Raw genomic sequence first — 20,290 nt, 5'->3', positions numbered from 1 at the left:
GCTATAGAGGGGAAGGAAGGCAGGGGGTTTGGGTCTCCCAAACCTGATGTACTACTGCTGGGCGGCGAATGTGGAGAAGGTGCGGAGCTGGGTCAGAGGGGTTGATTCCCAGTGGGTCAGAATGAAGGAGTGTTTGTGCAGGGGGTCGGGACTGAAAGCACTAGCAACAGCGCCGCTCCCGATAGCTCCGGGAGTCCGGTAATAATAGCTTCATGGAAAATCTGGAGGCAGTTTCTCAAACACTTTGGGTTCGGGCCAGGATCAAGGGAAATGCTGATTTGGGGGAACCACAGATTTGAGCCAGGGACGTGAGATGGAAATTTCTGGAAATGGGAAGGGGATTAAGACACTAAAAAATTTGTTTCTTAGGGGTTGGTTTGCAGGATTGAAGGAGCTGGAAGTAAAGTATGGGCTGGAGCAGGGAGAAATGTTTAGATACATGCAGGTTAGAGATTTTGCCAGAAAGGAGATGCAGAGCTTCCCGGTGGAGCCGGCCTCCATATTGCTGGAGGAGGTGCTGACGACAAGGGGATTGGATAACGTAGTGTCAGCGGTGTAAGGAGCTATTTTGGAACAGGATAAGGCACCACTGGAAGGGATCAAAACAAAGTGGGAGGAAGAGCTGGGAGAGGTTATAGTATGTAGTGGGAGGAAGAGCTGGGAGGGGGTCTGGTGTGAGATGCTCCAGAGAGTAAATGCCTCCACCTCATGTGCGAGGTTGGGGCTGATACAGCTGAAGATGGTATATAGAACGCACCTCACGAGGGCGAGGATGAGCTGATTCTTTGAAGAAGTAGAAGATGTGTGTTGGGGGGGGGGGGGGGGGTGCTAATCATGTTCATATGTTTTGGTCCTGTCCAAAGCTAGAGGATTACTGGAAGGACGTCTTTAGGGTACTTTCCAAGGTGGTCCATGCGAAACTGGACCCATGTCCCCGGGAGGCCATATTCGGGGTGTCAGAGCAGCCAGGGTTGGAAACGGGTGCGGAGGCAGATATCGTAGCCTTCGCCTCGTTGATCGCCCGAAGGCTGATCCTGCTGGGATGGAGAGCAGCCTCTCCACCCTCTGCCCTGGCGTGGCAGGGGGACCTGTTGGAATTCTTGACTCTTGAGAAGGTTAAGTTTGAACTGAGGGGAAGGACGGAGGGGTTCTACAAGTCATGGGCATTATTCATTCTGCACTTTCAAGAACTGGATAACATTGAACATTAGTTGGGGGGGGATGGGTGGATTAAGAGTGACTATGGGTAATTCCTGATTCCTTTTTGACATTTGTATATGTAAACATGCGGGCTGATGTTTGGGGTTGGTGGGAGGATGGGATCATTGTTATTGTTATGGGGATTGACATATTTGTTGCTGATTATTGTTTATTGTTGCTGGGTGTAAATTTGGGAGAAAATGTAAAAAAGGAGAATAAAAATATAAAAAAAAATACATGACCTAGAGACGGGCCGGATTACAGCAGTCCAAACTTCACCTTTTTAAAAAAAAGTTTCGACTTTATATGATTGAACCCTGTTCTTCTCCTCGCCACCTCTGCACTCAGGCCTTAATAGATCCGCAGGATAATGTTCTCCCATTTACAGCTCCGTGTCTGCCTGGCCCACTGCAAAATACGCTCCTTGTCTAAGTACCTGTGGAATCTCACCACCATTGAGGGGGAGGGGGGGGGTCCCCCACTTGCGGCCTCCTCTCGAGCGCTCTGTGAGACCTGTCCACGTCCAAGGGTCAGGAAAAACGTCCCACTCCCCAGCAACTTCTCGAACATGCCCGCAGTTTATGCCCGAGCGTCCGCTCCTTGGATCCCCTCTGGGAGACTGACGATTCAGTTTCTGTCGGCGGGATCTATTCTCTAGGTCCATCACCTTCTCCAGGAGCCTTTTCTGCTGATCTCTCACCTCCAACTCCACCGCAGTTTGATGTTCCACCTGCTCAGCCAGCGCCGATCTTGGGCATCCAATCTGAGCTCCAGCCGCGCAATTGATTCTTTAATCGGGTCCAAGCATTCCTGCTTCTGCTTGGCGAAGCCCACCTGGATAAATTGCATCAGCTGCTCTGTTGACCGCTGTGTCGACAAGCCAGGACTCCGGTCATCCACCATGCTTTCTCCCACTGCAGCTTCAGCCGAAGCCTTCACTGTTCGTCTGTTTCTTCCTTTGCGAGCACTTCTATGCACCGATGTGGGAATCCAATCGACAATGGCCTCTACCATCAATTTTCCAAATCATGTCCGGTTAAAAAATCGGGGGGATAGGTCCGAAGGTCCGACCCGAGGGGGAGCCGCCAAATGTGCGACCTACTCCTTCATAGCTGCCACCAGAAGTCCCGAAAATTGAGCCATTTACAGTATTAATTAACGGGGCTGAGGAAAGGAAGTTGGATGATCAGTAGTTTAGTGGGAACAGGGTTGGGGGTGCAGGAGGTGGGTCACATGGATCAGATGAGCTTGGGAAGAGGTGATAAGGCGGCACAGTGGTTAGCACTGTGCCTCACAGCTCCAGGGTTCAATTCCAGCCTTGGGTATCTGTGGGTTTCCTCCGGGTGTTCTGGTTTCCTTTCACAGTCCAAAGATGTGCAGATTAAGTGGATTGACCATGCTAAATTGCCCTTAGTGTTCAAAAAGCTTTGGTAGGGTTACGGGGATAGGGTGGAGGCATGAGCTTAAGTAGGGTTCTCTTTCCCAGGGCCTTTGCGGACTTGATGGGCCAAATGGCCTCCTTCTGCACTCTAAATTCTGTGACAAGCTAATAAAAGTTTCAAGTTCCAGGTTATGACAGTTCTCCACAAGGCAGATCTTTATTCCTATTCATAAAGGGGTGAACACATTTTTTTTCAGTTATCTGAAATATTGTTTTGTATGGTTTAAAAATCCTTACAAAATGGGGTTAGAATAATTAGCTGGTTGTTTTTAACCGCACAGACACGATGGGCCGAAGGGCCTTTTCTGTGCTGTAGGACTCTTTGACTGTAAAATAATAAACAATGCTCTGACTGATCCTTTACTGTAATGTATGTCTTTTTTTTTGCAGGTCATCTATGCTTTGAATACTAAAAATGATGAACATGAGGCTGCTATTGAGGCACTCAAAGAGGCACATGAGGAAGAAATCCAACAAATTTTTGATGAAACAAAAGAGAAGATCCTTCAGTACAAGGGTAAAATTAATGAGGAAGTAGAACTAAGGAAGAAAATTCAGTCCTTGGAAGAATCTCTGGAACAGCATGAACAGATGAAACAGAAAGCACTGGCGGAATTTGAAGCTTATAAGCAGCAAGTTGAAGTTGTGCAGCTTTCTGCAGGGTCCCATCAACTGCAAGGTGTTGAAGTTATGTCTAGAAACATCCAAGAAATTAAGGAAAACTTTGATGATAAGTTACAACAGTTTATCCAGTTAGAGACTCAGTTTGGACTGAATAAACAGCAAACTTTAGAAGATCTGGAGGCAGCTCACAAGCTAGAGATCCAAAATCTCTTGAGCACTCATCACAATCTGCATGAAACTTCAAGTAAACAACAGGAAAAGTTACAGCAGCTGCTGAAAGATGAACTAATTTCTACGAATAATAAAATTAAAGAACTTTCACTCGAAAAGCAGAAGCTGGTGGAAGAATTTGAAGCTAAATTCAGCAAAGCTCAAGCCTTTCACAAATATGAAATTGAAGGCTTAAAATCTCAACAGACGTCGGAAAATTTGCTTCAGTGGAAACAGAAGCAATCTCAGCTAAAGGCAGAATTTCAAATTCAAGAGACTACTTTGAAAAAGGCACTTGACAAGCTACAGATGGAATTGCAGATCACTCAGGAGGATGCCAATCAAATGAGGAAAAAATGTGAACAGTTTCAGGGAGCATTAAACAAAGCAGAAAACAACGTTCAAGTAAGAGCTAATACAAATGATTAGATAAAGTAGCATTTGCTGTCCTGAATTTTAAAAATAATTGCAACCCAAGATGAGGATGAATATAACCTGAGTTATGTTTGAACTCGTCTACTTTTGGAACTTCTCTTTTTTTGTTATTGACTGGCATGTCTGAAATAACTTTGGTGCTAAATTTACAAGTTTCGTCTATTAATGTCTTAAATACCCAGTCGGGTGTGTTGGTCAGTAAAATTAATATTGTGTATCATGTTTGGATTGAATAATACAGTAGGATATTGTATAAGGAACTTGATACTCTCATTTAAAAATGTTTAAAACCTGTCAAGCATGCAAGACTTAATTGGATAACTTTGAAGTAGTCGGGAAAGAAAATTGCCTTTGAATTGCCCCAATGGTATCATTAATTTTGATTTGAAACTCCCTAACCGACCCCAATAGCTTGGTTAATTCAGTCACTGTGCAGTTTAGCACTTGCCATTCAGGCGCAAATGCCTCGACTTTCAATTCTCAGGCAATAATGAATTTGCCGTTTTCACTGGCCTGTGGCACCGTCCAGCAATATCTGGATACTGAAACCCAAGGGATAATACTGAGCATTAGAAAATTGCAAATGGGGGGCCCAGATTTTCATTGAGTCAGAATGACTCTGGACCGTTTAATAATCTTGGGTGAGACTTGATTTTAGGATTCCTGCCACCTTTCACAGAATCACAGAATACTACAGTGCAGAAGAAGCCCTTCGGCCCATCGAGTCTGCACCGACGCATGAAAGGCCCTAACCTGCCCACCTAGCCCCACTTGCCAGAACTTGGCCCATAGCCTTGAATATTATGGCATGCCAAGTACTTATCTAGGTACTTTTTAAAGTATGAGAGGCATCCCGCCTCTACCACCCTTCTAGGCAGTGCATTCCAGACCGTCACCATTCTCTGGATAAAAACGTATTTCCTCAAATTCCCCCTACATCCCACCGTTTGAACCTGTGTCCTCTCGTAACTGACCCTTCAATTAAAGGGAACAACTGCTCCCTATCCACCTTGTCCATGTCCCTCATAATCCTATACACCTCAATCAGGTCATCTCTCCTCCAGTCTTTTCTGCTCCAGAGAAAATAACCTAAGCCTATTCAACTTCTCTTCATAACTTAAATGTTCCATCCCAGGCCCCTTAGCCAAGCATGCAAAATTAGCTCAGCAGGAAACTTGCTGTGACAGCTGAAGAGCACTGTTGCTTTTGCTTGATTGGCATCTTTCTAATCATATAAAGATGGCAATCAAGCAAAAGCAACAGTGCTCTTCAGCTATTACTTAAGTTACTTTCTCTGTGATTTATTTTGTCAATGTCTCATTGTTTACTTGCAGTGTGAAGTGCTTGAAGGCTCTGCTGTTGATACTTTAATGGCCTGTATGATACATTTAAAAAAAAAAAAAAAATTTCTTTTGAGATTTTCAAAAACATATCCAAAACAGAAAATAACAAGAAAACAACAAAAAGGAGAGATAGATAGACACCCGGCATATCCAATAAACACATATACACATTTCTCCTTTCCCCCAAAACAGTCCCCCCACCTGTCTTCGCCTCTTTTGCCTCCTGCACCCCCGACTCCACTGCAACCCCAAAAATTGCGAGTCCCCAGCCTGGCTTGACCCTGGATCCTACCACCCTCGACACCGTCCTTCCTACCCCCTTCCAAAACTCCCCCAGTGCTGGGCATGCCCAGAACATATGGGCGTGGTTCGCTGGGGCTCCCCGAGCACCTAGCACACCTGTCTTCGCCCCCGAAAAACCTACTCATCCTCGTCCCAGTCATGTGGGCCCGGTGCAGCACCTTGAACTGTATGAGGCTAAGCACAGGAAGAGGAGGAATTCACTCTTTCCAGGGCATCCGCCCACGTCCCTTCCTCAATCTCCTCACCCAGCTCCTCCTCCCATTTACCCTTCAGCTCCTCCACCGAGGCCTCATCCACCTCCTGCATGACGTGGTACACGTCCGAAATCCTCCCCCCTCCAACCCACACCCCGGAGAGCACCCTGTCCCATACCCCACGTGGGGGCAGCAGAGGGAACCCCTCCACCTGCCGCCTGGCAAATGCCCTAACCTGCATGTACCTAAACATGTTCCCCGGGGGGAGCCCAAACTTCCCCTCTAACTCACCCAGGCTCGCGAACCTCCCATCCACAAACAGGTCCCTCAACCTCCTAATACCTACCCTGTGCCAGCCCAGAAACCAGCCATTGATGCTCCCTGGAACAAACCGGTGGTTTCCCCCGTATCTGGGACTCCATCGAGCCCCCCCATCTCCCCCCATGCCGTCTCCATTGCCCCCAAATTTTGAGGGTAGCCGCCACCACCGGGTTCGTGGTATACCTTGTTGGAGGGAGCGGCAACGGCGCCGTTACCAGCGCCTCCAGGCTCGTGTCCACGTAGGACGCCATCACCATCCTCTTCCATACTGCCCCTGCCCCGTCCATTACCCACTTACGCACCATCGCTGCGTTGGCAGCCCAGTAGTACCCACTGTATGATACTTATAACGGTACGGTTGGAGGAACAGAATATTTTTTTCAAAAGAATATTTGTGGGTGTTCTTTTCACAATTCCACTCATGCCATTGTTACTGTCGGGTTCACTGGTTCTTCACACCATGTATACTGGGTAAATGGGCATGGAAAGGTTATTAATTGTCATGGGCGGTATGAAGGACCATCGGGGTAGGTTGAGGGCATGAGCAGATATTTGGCTTGAAATGGGCCATGAGGTGGGTGAGTGGGTGCATAAGTTGCATGGTGGTACAGAGAGTGAATGAGGGGCTGTCGGGCGAGGTCCAGAAGGCCTAAAATATCACACTACAACTGGGATGAAGTCCCAGAGCACATTAGGTATGCCTTTTAACCAGCCTGCCTGGGTAGTCAGCTGCCTCCGTGGTCACGTATGCTCCCTTTCTGGGTCAGTGGGCCCAATCCTATCCTGCACCCACCCTCCCAGAGTAAAGATTGGACCATTCAGGGGCTTTTCAACTCACACATATGGGAAATTTTGTGAAAGGAGCTTACACGACTTTACTGTGAAAATCTGCCTATCAATATTTCCTTAACTGCAGTCACTTTGCATAAGAAGTCCACTCTTACCTGGACATGTTATTGTCTCATTGGTAATAATCCTTGGAGGCAGTGGGTGGCAGGGATGTGACAGAATGCATCTCAGTAGATTTTTGTCTCTGTCTAAACTAGATCTTCCAAAATATTGGCACAGATAAAGAAGAAAGCCACTTTCTCTGATGTCTTCATCTGGGGAAACAATACCGTTGACATGGAATTTCCATATGATTGTTATAGATCACGTGTGGCATGAAACTATTAAAATTGGCTATCCCACTTTCTTTTTAACTTCCTTTTTTGATGTATGTGATATAACAACATTGAATTCTAAAAAAGGAGGCCAGTTGTAACAAATGATCTTTTCCTAAGAATTATGCTATATGTTCTTTCAGATGCTTCAGCATCAGCTGAAAGAGGGTCAAGAAAAAGGTGATGCTACTCTTACAAAACAAAAGCAGTTAGAAGATGAACTTCTTACTTGTAAAGACCGTATTCAACAGCAGTCCACAGAACTGCTGCTTAAATCAAGTAGGTCCATCTTCTATTTAAAACCCATTTATCTAATTAAAACGGTATTTCCACTATCCGATGTATTCTAGTTGTCTGACTTTTTCTGTAATAGTTCTGTTGAACACTGCATAATATGCATCTTAGTGGATTAATTGACAGGGTATAAAAGATTTTCTTCATAATGTGCAATTCTTCAATTTTGCAAGACTCTTACTGATCCCGCATTTATGATCTCCTGGGGCAGTGTATTCTACATTCTTGAAATGCTTTGCATAAAGGATTTTTCCTTAGATTCACTTTTAACTGATTTTGTTCCAATTGTAAGATTGTGCTCTCTTGCTCTGGGTGCCCTTGTTAGAGAAGAGTCATGGGAGGCGTTGGCATAATGGTATTGTCACTGGACTAGTAAATCAGAGACCCAGAGTAATGCTCTGGGGACCCAAGTTCAAATCCTGCCACTGCAGATGGTGAGATTTGAATTCAATAAAAATCTGAAATTAAAAGTCTAATGATGACCATGAAACCATTGTTGATTGCAGTAAAAATCCATCTGTTTCACGAATGTCCTTTACAGAAGTAAATCTGCCTTCCTTACCTGGATCTGGCCTACATGAATGTGACTCCAGATCAACAGCAACGTGGTTGACTCTTAACTGCCACCTCAAGGGCAATTAGGGATGGGCAATAAATTCTAGTCCAGGCTGCGATGCCCACGTCCCATGATTGAATGAAAACAAAAATTCCCTTGCAATTTTCTTCACTATTTTAGATTCTTCAATCAACTCCCCCTTTAACCATCTCATCTCTGGGACTGTAACTCAAGTTTATGCAGATCTCGCCTCAGCAAAGCTTTTTCATCCTAAGTATCACCCAATGAACCATGGCTAGACCTCTTCCAGGGTCTGTATATTGTTTCTGAGATAGGGGATTCAGAACTGATCACAATACTCTGTTTAGGTTTGACCAGCACTTTGATTTGTTTTCACTTCAGAATGATTATTGGCTTCCCGCGGATGACTTTCACTATTTTGTAGATGTGTTTCCCTTCGTGTTAACAGTTTTAAATACCCAGCTTGGTGATTTATCAGTTTTAACTCCCTTAAATTTAGGGCTTTAGGATGTCCATACAAGTAATATAAATCATTAAGTTTAGTGATGGAACCCCTTCAGATAAGTTGAATAATTTGTTTTATTCAGCGAATATTTCCATGAAATAGTCAATTAATATATGTTCACTATTTTTAGACATCCTCCTTTTTAATTCTGTTTGAATTTATTTTATTTGTTCAAAGGATTTGCAAGTCACTGGCAAAACCTGCTTTTATTGTCCTTGAAAAAGTAATAATGAGTTACTTTCCTGAACCACTGCAGTTCATGTAATATGGTTAGGTATACCATGCTGTTAGGAAGGAAATTCCAAGATTTTGACTCCGTGACAGAGAAGGAACAGTGTTACGTTTCGAAGTCCGAATGGGATGTGACTTGGAGGGAAACATACAGATGGTTGTGTTCCCATGTACAACTGCCCTTGGGTGTGAGTGATAGTGGGCTTGGAAGTTGCTGTCAAAGGAATTTTCCCAAGTTGCTGCAGTGCTGCAAGATGCAGTAGATGGACACAGCTGCCACTGTGCACTTGTGGAGGAATTGAATTTTTCAGGTGGTGGCTGGAGTGCCAGTTAACTGGGCTGCTTTTTCCTGGATGATGTTAAGCTTCTTAAATATTGTTGGAGTTGCACTCATCCAAGCAAATGGGAGAGTATTCCACCACAATGCTGACTTGTCCTTTACAGATGTTCGACAAGCTTTGGGGAATCAGGTGAGTTACTTGCCAGAGACTTTCAGTTTCTGACCTCTTGTAGCCACACCCTTTATATGTTGGGTTCAGTTCAGCTTCTGGGTGCGTGATTCAGTGATGATGATGTTTTTGAAATTCAAAGGGGGATGGTTTGATTCTCTCTTGTTGGAGGTGATCATTGCCTTGCACTTGTGTGCATGAGTGCTACTTGCCACTTACCAGCCCAAGTTACAAATGGCACTAAATATTGTGAAGTCATTAAGTGAACATCACAACTTCTGACCTTATGATCGAATTCTGCTCTTTCATCTATATTTGGACCATGATTGTTTGAATCTATAAGGCATTTCAGGTCTTTGACAAGTCTCTGCTGTAATAATTCTCAAAGCATTGTTCACTGACTTCTACAACTACACAAATTTCTATTTTTCTGTCGAGTCACTTTGACCTTGTTGTAAAATTGTTCTTGGGTATTCCTGAATCAGCTGACTGGTTTTCTTCTACTTCGTTTTTGGCAGCTTTGTGTAGTTTGCTATGACTTATTTATAATCATATAATCTTATTAATCAATTTAGGGGCAAGTTTCTTTAAATTGTGCTTGCTATTCTTTGAGATGCTGCATGCTCAATAGTATGTCTTTATTAGTTGTCCACAGTTGATTCTGTTAAAGCTCTTTTCACATTGCCTTGAGGCCCAATTCTTTTGAAGCTGTATATCTGATGTCGGCTTACTTTAAATCTAGTCAAATTATTCTGCAACATGACAAGATGGGGTACTGCATCTTCTGTTCCATGAGTAGTATGGATTACTTTCAAATATTACATTGAGATGCAAATGTACTCTCCTGGCATTTCAAATACACTGGGTTGGAAAACATTCAGGAATGACTTTCAATAGTTCCAATTCTAGACCATTTGGACATTCTGACAAGATTTTCTGAGGTACCTCCAGTGAGATAGTGGAGTCAGTGCAAGAGTCGTTTTAGAACATCATGGGTACATAACTGGTGATTTTACTTTATCTAATAATGTGAATGGGTTGAAAATTATCGGCAATGTGCCTTTGATTTTCTGAACTTTGCTTGCCCTTGAAATTTGAGATTAGTAATTGTATTGGAGATGATAAAGTCCTTATTCGTACAATCTTTCTCTTTCCACATATCTCTCGCCACTGCTTAAATTAAACTGACGTTTTTGTTCTGACCTAATATTTGGCAACTATTAATAAAGAAGGGGGAAAGAGTCTGATAAACATTTGAAAATTGCTTTATCTAAGACTCTAATGTGGTGATAAGTAGTAAAAATAAATTGGGTATCGTCAAGTTCAGCAAACATTTTCCTTTAAATTTCAAAAATCACTACGCTGTCTCAAAAAAGGATGGTGAATAACTGACCAAATCATTCAACTGGAATAGTGGATATTAAACTGAAGAAATTGAATAATATACTGCCCTGACCAAAAAGCAAGTAAAAATTAGAGTAATTGAATAAGTCCTCACAACCATCCTTACTATAACGTGTATAAGGTTTGCAGAATATGATATCATGGTCGCACACGGGGCAACACAGTAGCACAGTTGTAGCTCCAGGGTCCCAGGTTCGATCCCTGGCTTGGGTCACTGTCTGTGCAGAGTCCGCCGTTCTCCCCGCATCTGCGTGGGTTTACTCTGGGTTCTCCAGTTTCCTCCCACAGTCCAAAGATGTGCAGGTTAGGTGGATTGGCCATGCTAAATTACCCTTGGTGTCCAAAAGGTGGGGTTACTGGGTTACGGGGATAACGGGGAAAGGGTGGAGGCGGGTGGCTTAAATAGGGTTCTCCTTCCAAGGGCCGGTGCAGACTCGATGAGCCGAATGGCCTCCCTCTGCACTGTAAATTCTCTGATTCTAAGTTTGTTTTTATATATTTACCATCTCCTCTAATTTCCCATTTCGTATATTGCCAAGTATGAAGTTTATTTCAGGAAAGGCAAATATTTTTTACATTTAAAAAGAATGCTGACCTTGATGCCACCTCACTTATTTTTACCATTTTCTTTCGCTCGTGCCAGAAATTTTAAACTGTCATCATCCGCTTCCTGTGTGAAGAACTTAGATATTCTAGTTGCTGTATGAAGACAAGTTGTGCTTGTATGGCAGAAAGCATATTTCTTTGCTTCATACATCGCATTGTTTATTGAGATTATGCAAATTTCTTTGAAAAAACTTTATGCAAGAAAAAAAATAGTTTAAATGTTAAGAAATTTTGCAGATGGATAAAAGAATATCTATGCAGGGATTTTCATTACATCTTAACACCAAATTCCACTTTACAGCGGTGAATTACTTTTGGAAGTGTAGTCACTGTTATAATGTAGGAAATGCAAGAAACAATTTGTGCGCAGTCTCATAAATAGCAATGTGACATTGAACAAGTAATCTGTTTTCATGATATTGGTTGAGATATAGGTATTAGTCCGACACCAAGGGAAATTTTCTTTGTGCCATGGAATCTTTTACATTCATGCAAGAGCGCATGCTCAAGGGGCTGGTTTAGCACACTGGGCTAAATTGCTGGCTTTTAAAGCAGACCAAGGCAGGCCAGCAGCACGGTTCAATTCCCGTACTAGCCTCCCCGAACAGGCGCCGGAATGTGGCGACTAGGGGCTTTTCACAGTAACTTCATTGAAGCCTACTTGTGACAATATGCGATTTTCATTTCATTTCATGCTCTTGTGCTCTGTTTAACATCTTTTCTGAAATATGGCACCTCCAGCAGTGCAGCATTCTCCCGGTGCTGGACTGGAGTGTCAGCCTAAGTTGTGAGTTCAAGTCTCTCAAGCGGATATTGAATCCACAGCCTTCTAACTCAGAGGTGGAAATTCTATTGCTGAGCCAGGGACAGATGTTGCCGTAATTTTAGTATTGAAATACGAGTTACATAAGGCTTCTCAGCATCAAATATAAAATTGCACCATACTGTGTTTAGGTCAGATTGGAACACTTCAAGCTACTCAATTGACCCATGAAGCTACAATCCGGGAGTTGGAATCACAGCATTGCAGGTTAAAGGAGAGGTTATCACACCTTGAGGAAGAAAGGAACATTTTGCAGAACAACAACCAGACCTTGGATGAGCGACAGAGGCAGCAACTACTGACCATTGAGAAGGTTGCGTTTTTTTATTTGAAATTTTTATTTTCTGTTCCCAAATTTCTGGACCAAAATGGAATGTAATGTTGATATATTTTGGAAGCAGGATCAATCGCATTAAGTTCAAAATGACATTGCTGCTTAATCCTTTGGAAAAGTGAATTTCTATTTCTATGAAAATACATAAGTATGATTTATTTTAAGGACTGATTTGTTTTCTAAACTTCAAATCTCAATATGCTGAAATTATTTCATATTTTCCATTTGGGTTTACTAAGCATTTATTTTTTTCCCTCACTCTGGTGCTAAAGCACCTCCCTCCCCACCACCACAACCCTCTGCTCTGGGGTGGGGTGGGGGGACGGGGACGGGCTGTCAACCGTCCTCCTGAGCCTTCTCTAGAAGCAGGGGAGGCATCAGACTGCCTTCTCACCCGTGGGCCAGTTTAGGCATTTACGGACTTCCTTCTACTGCCGCATGGATTTTACTCACAATATGGTGAACTGGCTTTGGTGGGCAGCTACTGGGCAAGTGTGGTGTCTCCTTTACTGGCTCCCCATGCCAATCCGAGCTGCCCTCCCACTCCCCGATAATTGTCCCTCACCATATTTTCTTTGGCTCTTTCACACACTGTCCACTCAAGCTTGCACACCCCTGACTCCGGTGAGACCCAAGACTTGGCTTCGGCTGTGATCCATCGGCATTTACACTTCAGGAGCCTTGCATTTCCAGCAGTGCTGCCAACCAGGAAACAAATTGGTCAAGTGGAAGTGGGTACATCCTGGGTGGGTTGGAGGGTGAGTGGTGGTTTCAGAAGGAAGATTCAGACTATGACTGTATATATCTCGTAATAGGTGCTGGTGAAGTGGGTTTCTACTGAGAGAAGTTAAAGTTGCAAGTTTAACCTCTAAACCTATAAAAGTAGATCTCTCCTAAGCTAGAGTGAGGTTAAACTTGTAATACCAGACAGTAGACAAATGTGAATTATTTCACAAGAGTTACTTTCCAACACTCGGCTAAGGATCGATGCATGGGTGCAGTATGTGTGAAGTGACATTTTCTAAATTTTCTCGGATATTTTACTGACTATGTATGCAATAATTTATAATATTTGTTGATTGTGTTGAGAATTGATTAAGGAACATGGTGAAGTACACAATGTGAGGTATAAATGAATACATTTGTGTCCCTGAAATATGAAATGAAAATTAAGAATAAGGGGCTGGACTCTCCGCCGACGGGATGCTCCATTTTGCCGGCAGCCTGGGGGTTTCCCGGCAGCATGAGATTGCCCCACAATGGGAAACCCCATTGACCAGCCGCGGAGCATCCCGCCGACGGGGTGGACCTGAAATGCATCGGGGTGGAGAATCCAGCCCAAGGTTTCTGGCACAACAGAAAAGCAGTTATAATTACTAGACTCATAATTCAGACAACTGGATTAGGCATTCTGAGACATGAGCTCAAATTCCAACACAGGAATTTACGATCTTTTAATTAGATAAAGTTTGGAATAAAAAAGCTAGTTTCATGAATGATGAGCATGAAAGTACCAGATTGTTGCAAAAGCTCTTTTGGTTTATTAATGTTCATCAGAAAAACAAATCTGTTGTCCTTACCCTGTTTGCGACTCCAGGCTTGCACCAGTGTGGTTGATACACTCTCAACTGCCGCAGAGTGAAGGGTTTGGTTGAATTCAAGGGATCGCTCACCACTACAAGGGCAAGTAGGCGTGGGCAATATGTGATTTCTTTTGTTTAGGTGTAGTGACAAATCCTTGTTATCGATGCAGGTATGGTAACATTATTTATTACGTTTAGCCAAACAAAGTGCTTCACAAAAAAATTTGGTTTGGATCGAAATAAAGCATTATTCTTACCATTTGATTTCACGTATATTTTTTCATTTTTTTTAAATTGAAGGAATAGTGTAAGGGGATTATTTTCAATTGTCCTTTAATCCTAAAATAATGTCCTAATTCTATCATCTTAAGCATTGAATGTCAGCACCACAGACAGATCAGTGTAGGTCACAACCTTGTTGCAGGGAGTCCATTTGGTAACATCTGTTCCAGGTAGATAATGGAGCTGCTTCACAGAGCATCTTCTGGATCAGCTAAAGATGCTCACACGCCTGGAATCATCAGCATTGTCATAAATGAACCTTTCTGCTTGCACTGCATTTCACTGTGTGCGCACATTTAATTCTGACTGGGGGATTTCATGCTTAGTGACATATCCTTTCCTATCTCTGATCTCCATATGACTTAATTTCCCAGAATTAAATGAAACAACATTATTTTTCCCATTATTATGCTACATTGCTGATCTAGAAACCAATCTTAAATACCTTCTCCGATTTCTCATCTACATGCTCCTCCTTGAATAGATCATCAAAAAGCACAGCATTAGTTTTCACATATATGCTGATAACACCCAGCTGTACCTCACCACCACTGCTCTCAATTTCTCCACAATTGTTAAATTATCAGACTGCTAATTTGACATCCAGAAATTTTGGCCAATTAAATATTCAGAAGACTTAAGTCAGTTTTTGAACCCCTGATCCAAACTCCCTTCTCAGCTATTGACTCCATCCCTGTCCCTGGCAACGGTTTGAGACAAAGACCTGGTGATACTTTAGAAGTAAAGTTGCTTCACGGAGCATCTTATGGATCAGTTCAAGAGGCATGAAGAAGAGTGTCCTGGCGTGACTGAAAAACAGCACGAGAGAGACTCGGCGAGATTTGAAAAGCAGCACGAGAGGAAGAGACCCAGCAAGACTGAAAAGCTGCAGGAGAGAGAGAGAGAGACCCAGCAACACTGAGAAATAGCAGGAGAGGGAGTGACCCAGCAAGATTGAAAAGAAGCACAAGAGGAAGAGACCCAGCAAGACTGAAAAGCAGCGGGAGAGGGAGAGACCCAGTGACATTTTAAAAGCAGCAGGAGAGGGAGAGACTGAACAAGACTGAAAAGCAGTGTGAGGGAGAGACTCTGCGAGATTCAAAAAGCAACGCGAGTGGGAGACTGGGCAAGACTCAGAAGCAACGTGAAAGGGAGACTCAGCAAGACTTTTTAAAAATGTGTTTATTGGCTTTACAATTATTTACAGTAGCATTTGTTATGGATAGCAATTATAAAAGTAATGAAGAAAAATGGAAATGTACAAAATGGGTGTGTGTGGTATTATTATAACTGTCAGCATTACAAGGGTTAATGTAGTATCAAGAATAGCCACTACCACTACAGTGATGCTAGACCTTAGTGTATGCAGGAGACAGCTAGTGAAGGTCATAAGAGCAGTTAATGTGAGAAGGTTAGATTATAGCTTATACCAGTAGTGAGATTAGCAGTAGATGAGTGTAGTTAGATATTATTGATCAATTCTTTATTCTAAAGGACGAAGTGTCGAACCCTGTTTAGTAGTGTAAATAAAATCATAGCTTTGTTTGTTTTTTTAGAAATTTAGAGTACCCAATTTTTTTCCAATTAAGGGGCAATTTAGCGTGGCCAATCCATCTTTAGGTTGTCGGGGTAAAACCCATGCAGACACTTGAGAGAATGTGCAAACGCCACACAGTGACCCGGGGCCGGGATCGAATCCAGGTCCTGAGCGCCGTAGGCAGCAGTGCTAATCACTGCACCACCATGCCGCCTTTCATAGCTTTGTATAAGTAAAAGCTATACTGTGGTCTTTGTGGAGCACTACGCCAACCATCCCAAACAAGCAACATAAAGAACACCACAGTACACAAATGGAAATATAAACCTTTATACAATCGTGCAAATTGACCTAAGTTCAGGAATGTGGGCCCCTGCTTTTGAGTCCTCGGGAATTGGTTGTTACAACTGTACTTTCTCATTTACGCCTTTGCTGCCCCCAATAGTAGAACATAGCGTTGGGGTGGCGGGGGGTCGTTTGGCATTCGCTGTGCATGCTTCGGGTTTGCTGCTATGGCCGCCCCAATGTGTCCCTTCGCCCATTGTCCCTTCTGGCTCCCCTGTCCTGATTGCCTTCGCATCTCTTTCCCCCCTCTCTAAACTCCCCTTCTAACCTACCCCCTATCCTACCCCTCTCCTTCCCTATACTCCTTTCCCCCCACCCCTCCACCTCTCTTGGCGGTCCAGTTAAGTCCTTCCCCCTTGCTTATTGGTTGCTGTTCATGAACAGGTCTTGGAACAGCTGGTGAATAGCCTCCACATGCTGTGCAAGCCTTTCTCCGACCCCCGAATGTTTTTGTTTTTTTCTAATTTGAGAAACTCTGCCTAGTCGGACAGCTAGTCTAGTGCCTTGGGTGGCGATAAGGGAGGCAAAGGCTCAGGCGTCTTCTACTCTCCCTAAAGCTCCAGCAGTTCCGAAACCCCGAAGACTGCCATTAACAAGCGTGGATCCACCCTCACCCCCATAACCTCAAAACATTACCTTGAAAAGATGTGTCTTGGGCAAGACCAAGACATGCATAGTGTGGTTGGCCGGGCCTTTGTGGCACCGTTCACATTTGTCCTCCACCTTCGTGAAGAACCCACTCGCTCATGTTCTGGTTAGGTGCGCCCTGTGCCCCACCTTTAGCTGCGTAGGGTCAGCCCTGTGCATGAGGAGGTGGAGTTCGCCCTGCACAGTACTTGGATCCCGAGTCCTCCCACCATCTCTGTGCCTAAATCTTCCTCCCACTTCTCCTGGTTTAGGGGCTGATTTAACACAGGGCTAAATCGCTGGCTTTGAAAGCAGACCAAGGTGGGCCAGCAGCACGGTTCAATTCCCGTTCCAGCCTCCCCGAACAGGCGCTGGAATGTGGCGACTAGGGGCTTTTCACAGTAACTTCATTTGAAGCCTACTTGTGACCATAAGCGATTTTCATCTCATTTTCATTTAATTTAATTTCAGTTCGTTCTTCCAGTGGTGACCGTACCTCGAATAGCTGTCCATAGATGCCCACCCGGTTCCCATCCCCTAATTCGCCCATGGTCAGATGTTTGTCCAGTAGGAAGTGTCCTGGTCACTGGGGAGACATTGCACTTTCCCTACGGAGGAAATTCCTTATTTGTATGTATTGTAGCTCATTCCCTTTCAGGAGCTGGAGCTGATCCGTGAGTTCCTCCAGGGTCGCTACTCTACCGTCTCAGTTCCCTACTGTCAGAACCCTTTGTCTTGTCTCCACCTCTTAAAGGTGGTGTCCATCGTCGCAGGGGGACTTATGATTCTTGCAGATGGGGGCCTTGGTGGACATTGAGATCAGACCGAAGTGCTGCCTCAGTTGGTTCCATGTTCTCAGTGTGGCCACTGCTACTGGGCTTCTTCAGTATCTGGCTGGGGGGGAATGGGAGTGGTTCCAAAGTTGGTGCTAGGAGGGATGTCTCCATGCAGGAAATCTCCTTTATTTTGATCCACTCTGCTCATGGCTGATTTATCCGTCCCCATACTCCTTCTGCAGTAGCTGCCCAGTGGTAGAATAGGAGGTTTGGGAGGGCCAGGCTTCCCATGTTCCTCCTCCTTTGTAATACATTCTTTCTGATCCTTAGGTCTCCCCTTCCCCCTACACAAATGCCATGATTAGTTTGTCTACCTTTGTAAAGAAGGCCTTGGGGGTGAAGATCGGGAGGGATCTGAACAAGAAGAGGAACCGAGGCAGTGCATTCACTTTGATTGCCTGCACTCCTTGCCAGGGAGAGCGGGAGCGAATCCCACCTCCACAGATCTCCCTTTACAACTTCCAATAGACCCGACACGTTCCACTTGCAGATCCGTGTCCAGTCATGGGCTATTTGCATCCCGAGGTATCGGAATTTGACTTGGCCTGCTTGAGCAGCAGCTTCCTCAGCTCTGATCCCACCCCCACCATGGGTTCAAGGGGAAGATTTCGCTTTCTTTCAGGTTACATTTGTAACCTGAGAAAGCTCTGAACTCCCTTACGAATTCCATTATTCTTTCCATGCTGGCTACGGGGTTCGAGACATAAAGGAGCAGGTCATCTGCAGAGAGTGAGACTCTGTGCTCCCTATCTACCCTCTGAATGCCCCTCCACCATTTCACAGAACTGAGAGCGATAACCTGTGCCTTGATTGCCAGGGCAAATAGCAGTGGGAATAAGGGACATCCCTGCCTCGTGCATCTCTGCAGACAAATACAGTCAGAGTTGGTGGCGTTTGTCCGGACGCTTGCGATGGGAGCACTGTACAGCAGTTTCACTCACGAGGTGAAACCTGGCCCAAACCATTCCAGTCCCTTCATTCGACTCTTTTGAAGGCCTTCTCTGCTTCCCGGGAGATGACCACTTCTCGTGTTTCCTCCCTGGGAGGGGTCATGATCACATTCAGCAGACGGCTGAAGTTTGACGTTATTTGCCTGCCCTTGACAAAGGCCGTCCAATCCTCCGTGACTTCTCTGGCACACACTCACCAGTCGCATCGCCAGGGCCTTTGCCAGAACTTTGACATCAGTGTTTAGGAGTGAGATGGGTCTGGATGACCTGCACTCCATTGGGTCTTTGTCCTTTTTTGGGATCAGTGATGTCGAGTCCTGTGCCACTGTGCACTGGGATCAGTGATGTCGAGTCCTTCTCAATTCCTCCTTCTAAAGTGTATAACCTCACACATTTCCACATTATATTCCATCTGCCACTTCTTTGCCCACTCTCCTAGCCTGTCCAAGTCCTTCTGCAGCCCACCTGCTTCCTCAATACTACCTGACCCTCTACAGATCTTTGTATCATCTTCAAACTTAGCAACAGTGCCTTCAGTTCCTTCTTCCAGATCATTAATGTATATTATGAAAAGTTGTGGTCCCAGCACTGACCCCTCAGGTACACCACTAGTCACTGGCTGCCATCCTGAAAAATACCCCTTTATCCCCACTCTCTGCTTTCTGTCAGTCAGCCAACCCTCTATCCATGCCAGGATCTTACCCTTGACACCATGGGCTTGTAACTTATTTAACAGTCTCCTATGCGGCACTTTGCCAAAGGCCTTCTGGAAATCTAAATAAATCACGTCCACTGATTCTCCTTTGTCTATAATTCCTTGTTACTTCCTCAAAGAACTCTAAAAGATTTGTCAGACATGACCTCCCCTTGACAAAGCCGTGCTGACTTAGTCCTATTTTATCATGCACTTCCAAGTACTCCGCTATCTCATCTTTTTTTTTTAGAAAATATTTTATTGAGGCATTTGTAATTTTCACAATTTAACACGTTGACATTTCTAAAACAACCGTGTGGATCGACGAACAAAATACCCCCTAAAAGAACAACAAACAATAAATCACGTTCCCCACTTCTCCCACCCTGTCCCCAGTTACCCGTATACTAAGCTCCCTTATTTAACATTGCCCTGCCTCCTGTTTTCCTCCCTCCCACCTTTTCTCTCTCCCCCCCCCCCCCCCCCCCCCCCCCCCCCTCCCTCCTCCCTTACTGCTGACGTTTAATATTTGTTAGAGAAATCGGTGACCGGCTGCCAACTCCGGGCAAATCCCTGTATTGATCCTCTCAGAGCCAACTTGATTTTCTCCAGACTGAGAAACCCTACCATATCTTTGACCCACACTCCTGATTTCGGGGGCTCCGAGTCCCTCCATCTCAGCAAGATCTGTCTCCTGGCCACCAGGGAGGAGAAGGCCAGGATACCAGCCTCCCTCCCCCCCTTTGCCCCCGGATCCTCCGACACCCAAATATTGCTAATTCTGGACTCGGAGTTACCCTACCTTCTAGGACTTCTGACATAACATCTGCAAATCCATGCCAGAGTTCCCTCAGTTTCGGACATGCCCAAAACAGAAGAAACTGGTTGGCCGGGCTCCCCCCACACCATCCACATCTGCCCTCCACCTCCTCGAAGAAGCTACTCATCCGGGCTACCGTTATGTGGGCCCTGTGAACTA

At 44.6% G+C, this 20,290-nt stretch overlaps 1 protein-coding gene across 9 annotated transcripts in view; it reads left to right on the top strand.

The window, feature by feature from the left end:
* fam184ab (family with sequence similarity 184 member Ab) overlaps positions 1 to 20,290 on the top strand; it is a 286,418-nt gene that overhangs the window by 93,491 nt on the left and 172,637 nt on the right. For all 9 annotated transcript variants that reach the window (XM_038799695.1, XM_038799689.1, XM_038799694.1 and 6 more), the window contains exons 2-4: positions 3,032 to 3,880; positions 7,378 to 7,513; positions 12,255 to 12,436. In XM_038799695.1, coding sequence (XP_038655623.1) covers positions 3,032 to 3,880; positions 7,378 to 7,513; positions 12,255 to 12,436 — 1,167 coding nt within the window. The remainder of the gene's footprint in view (positions 1 to 3,031; positions 3,881 to 7,377; positions 7,514 to 12,254; positions 12,437 to 20,290) is intronic.

This window comes from Scyliorhinus canicula, chromosome 6, assembly GCF_902713615.1.
Source record: "Scyliorhinus canicula chromosome 6, sScyCan1.1, whole genome shotgun sequence".
In the NCBI taxonomy this organism is placed as follows: Eukaryota; Metazoa; Chordata; class Chondrichthyes; order Carcharhiniformes; family Scyliorhinidae; genus Scyliorhinus; species Scyliorhinus canicula.
The sequence above is the reverse complement of the archived record's forward strand: the minus strand, read 5'-3'. Positions and strand labels throughout refer to the sequence as shown.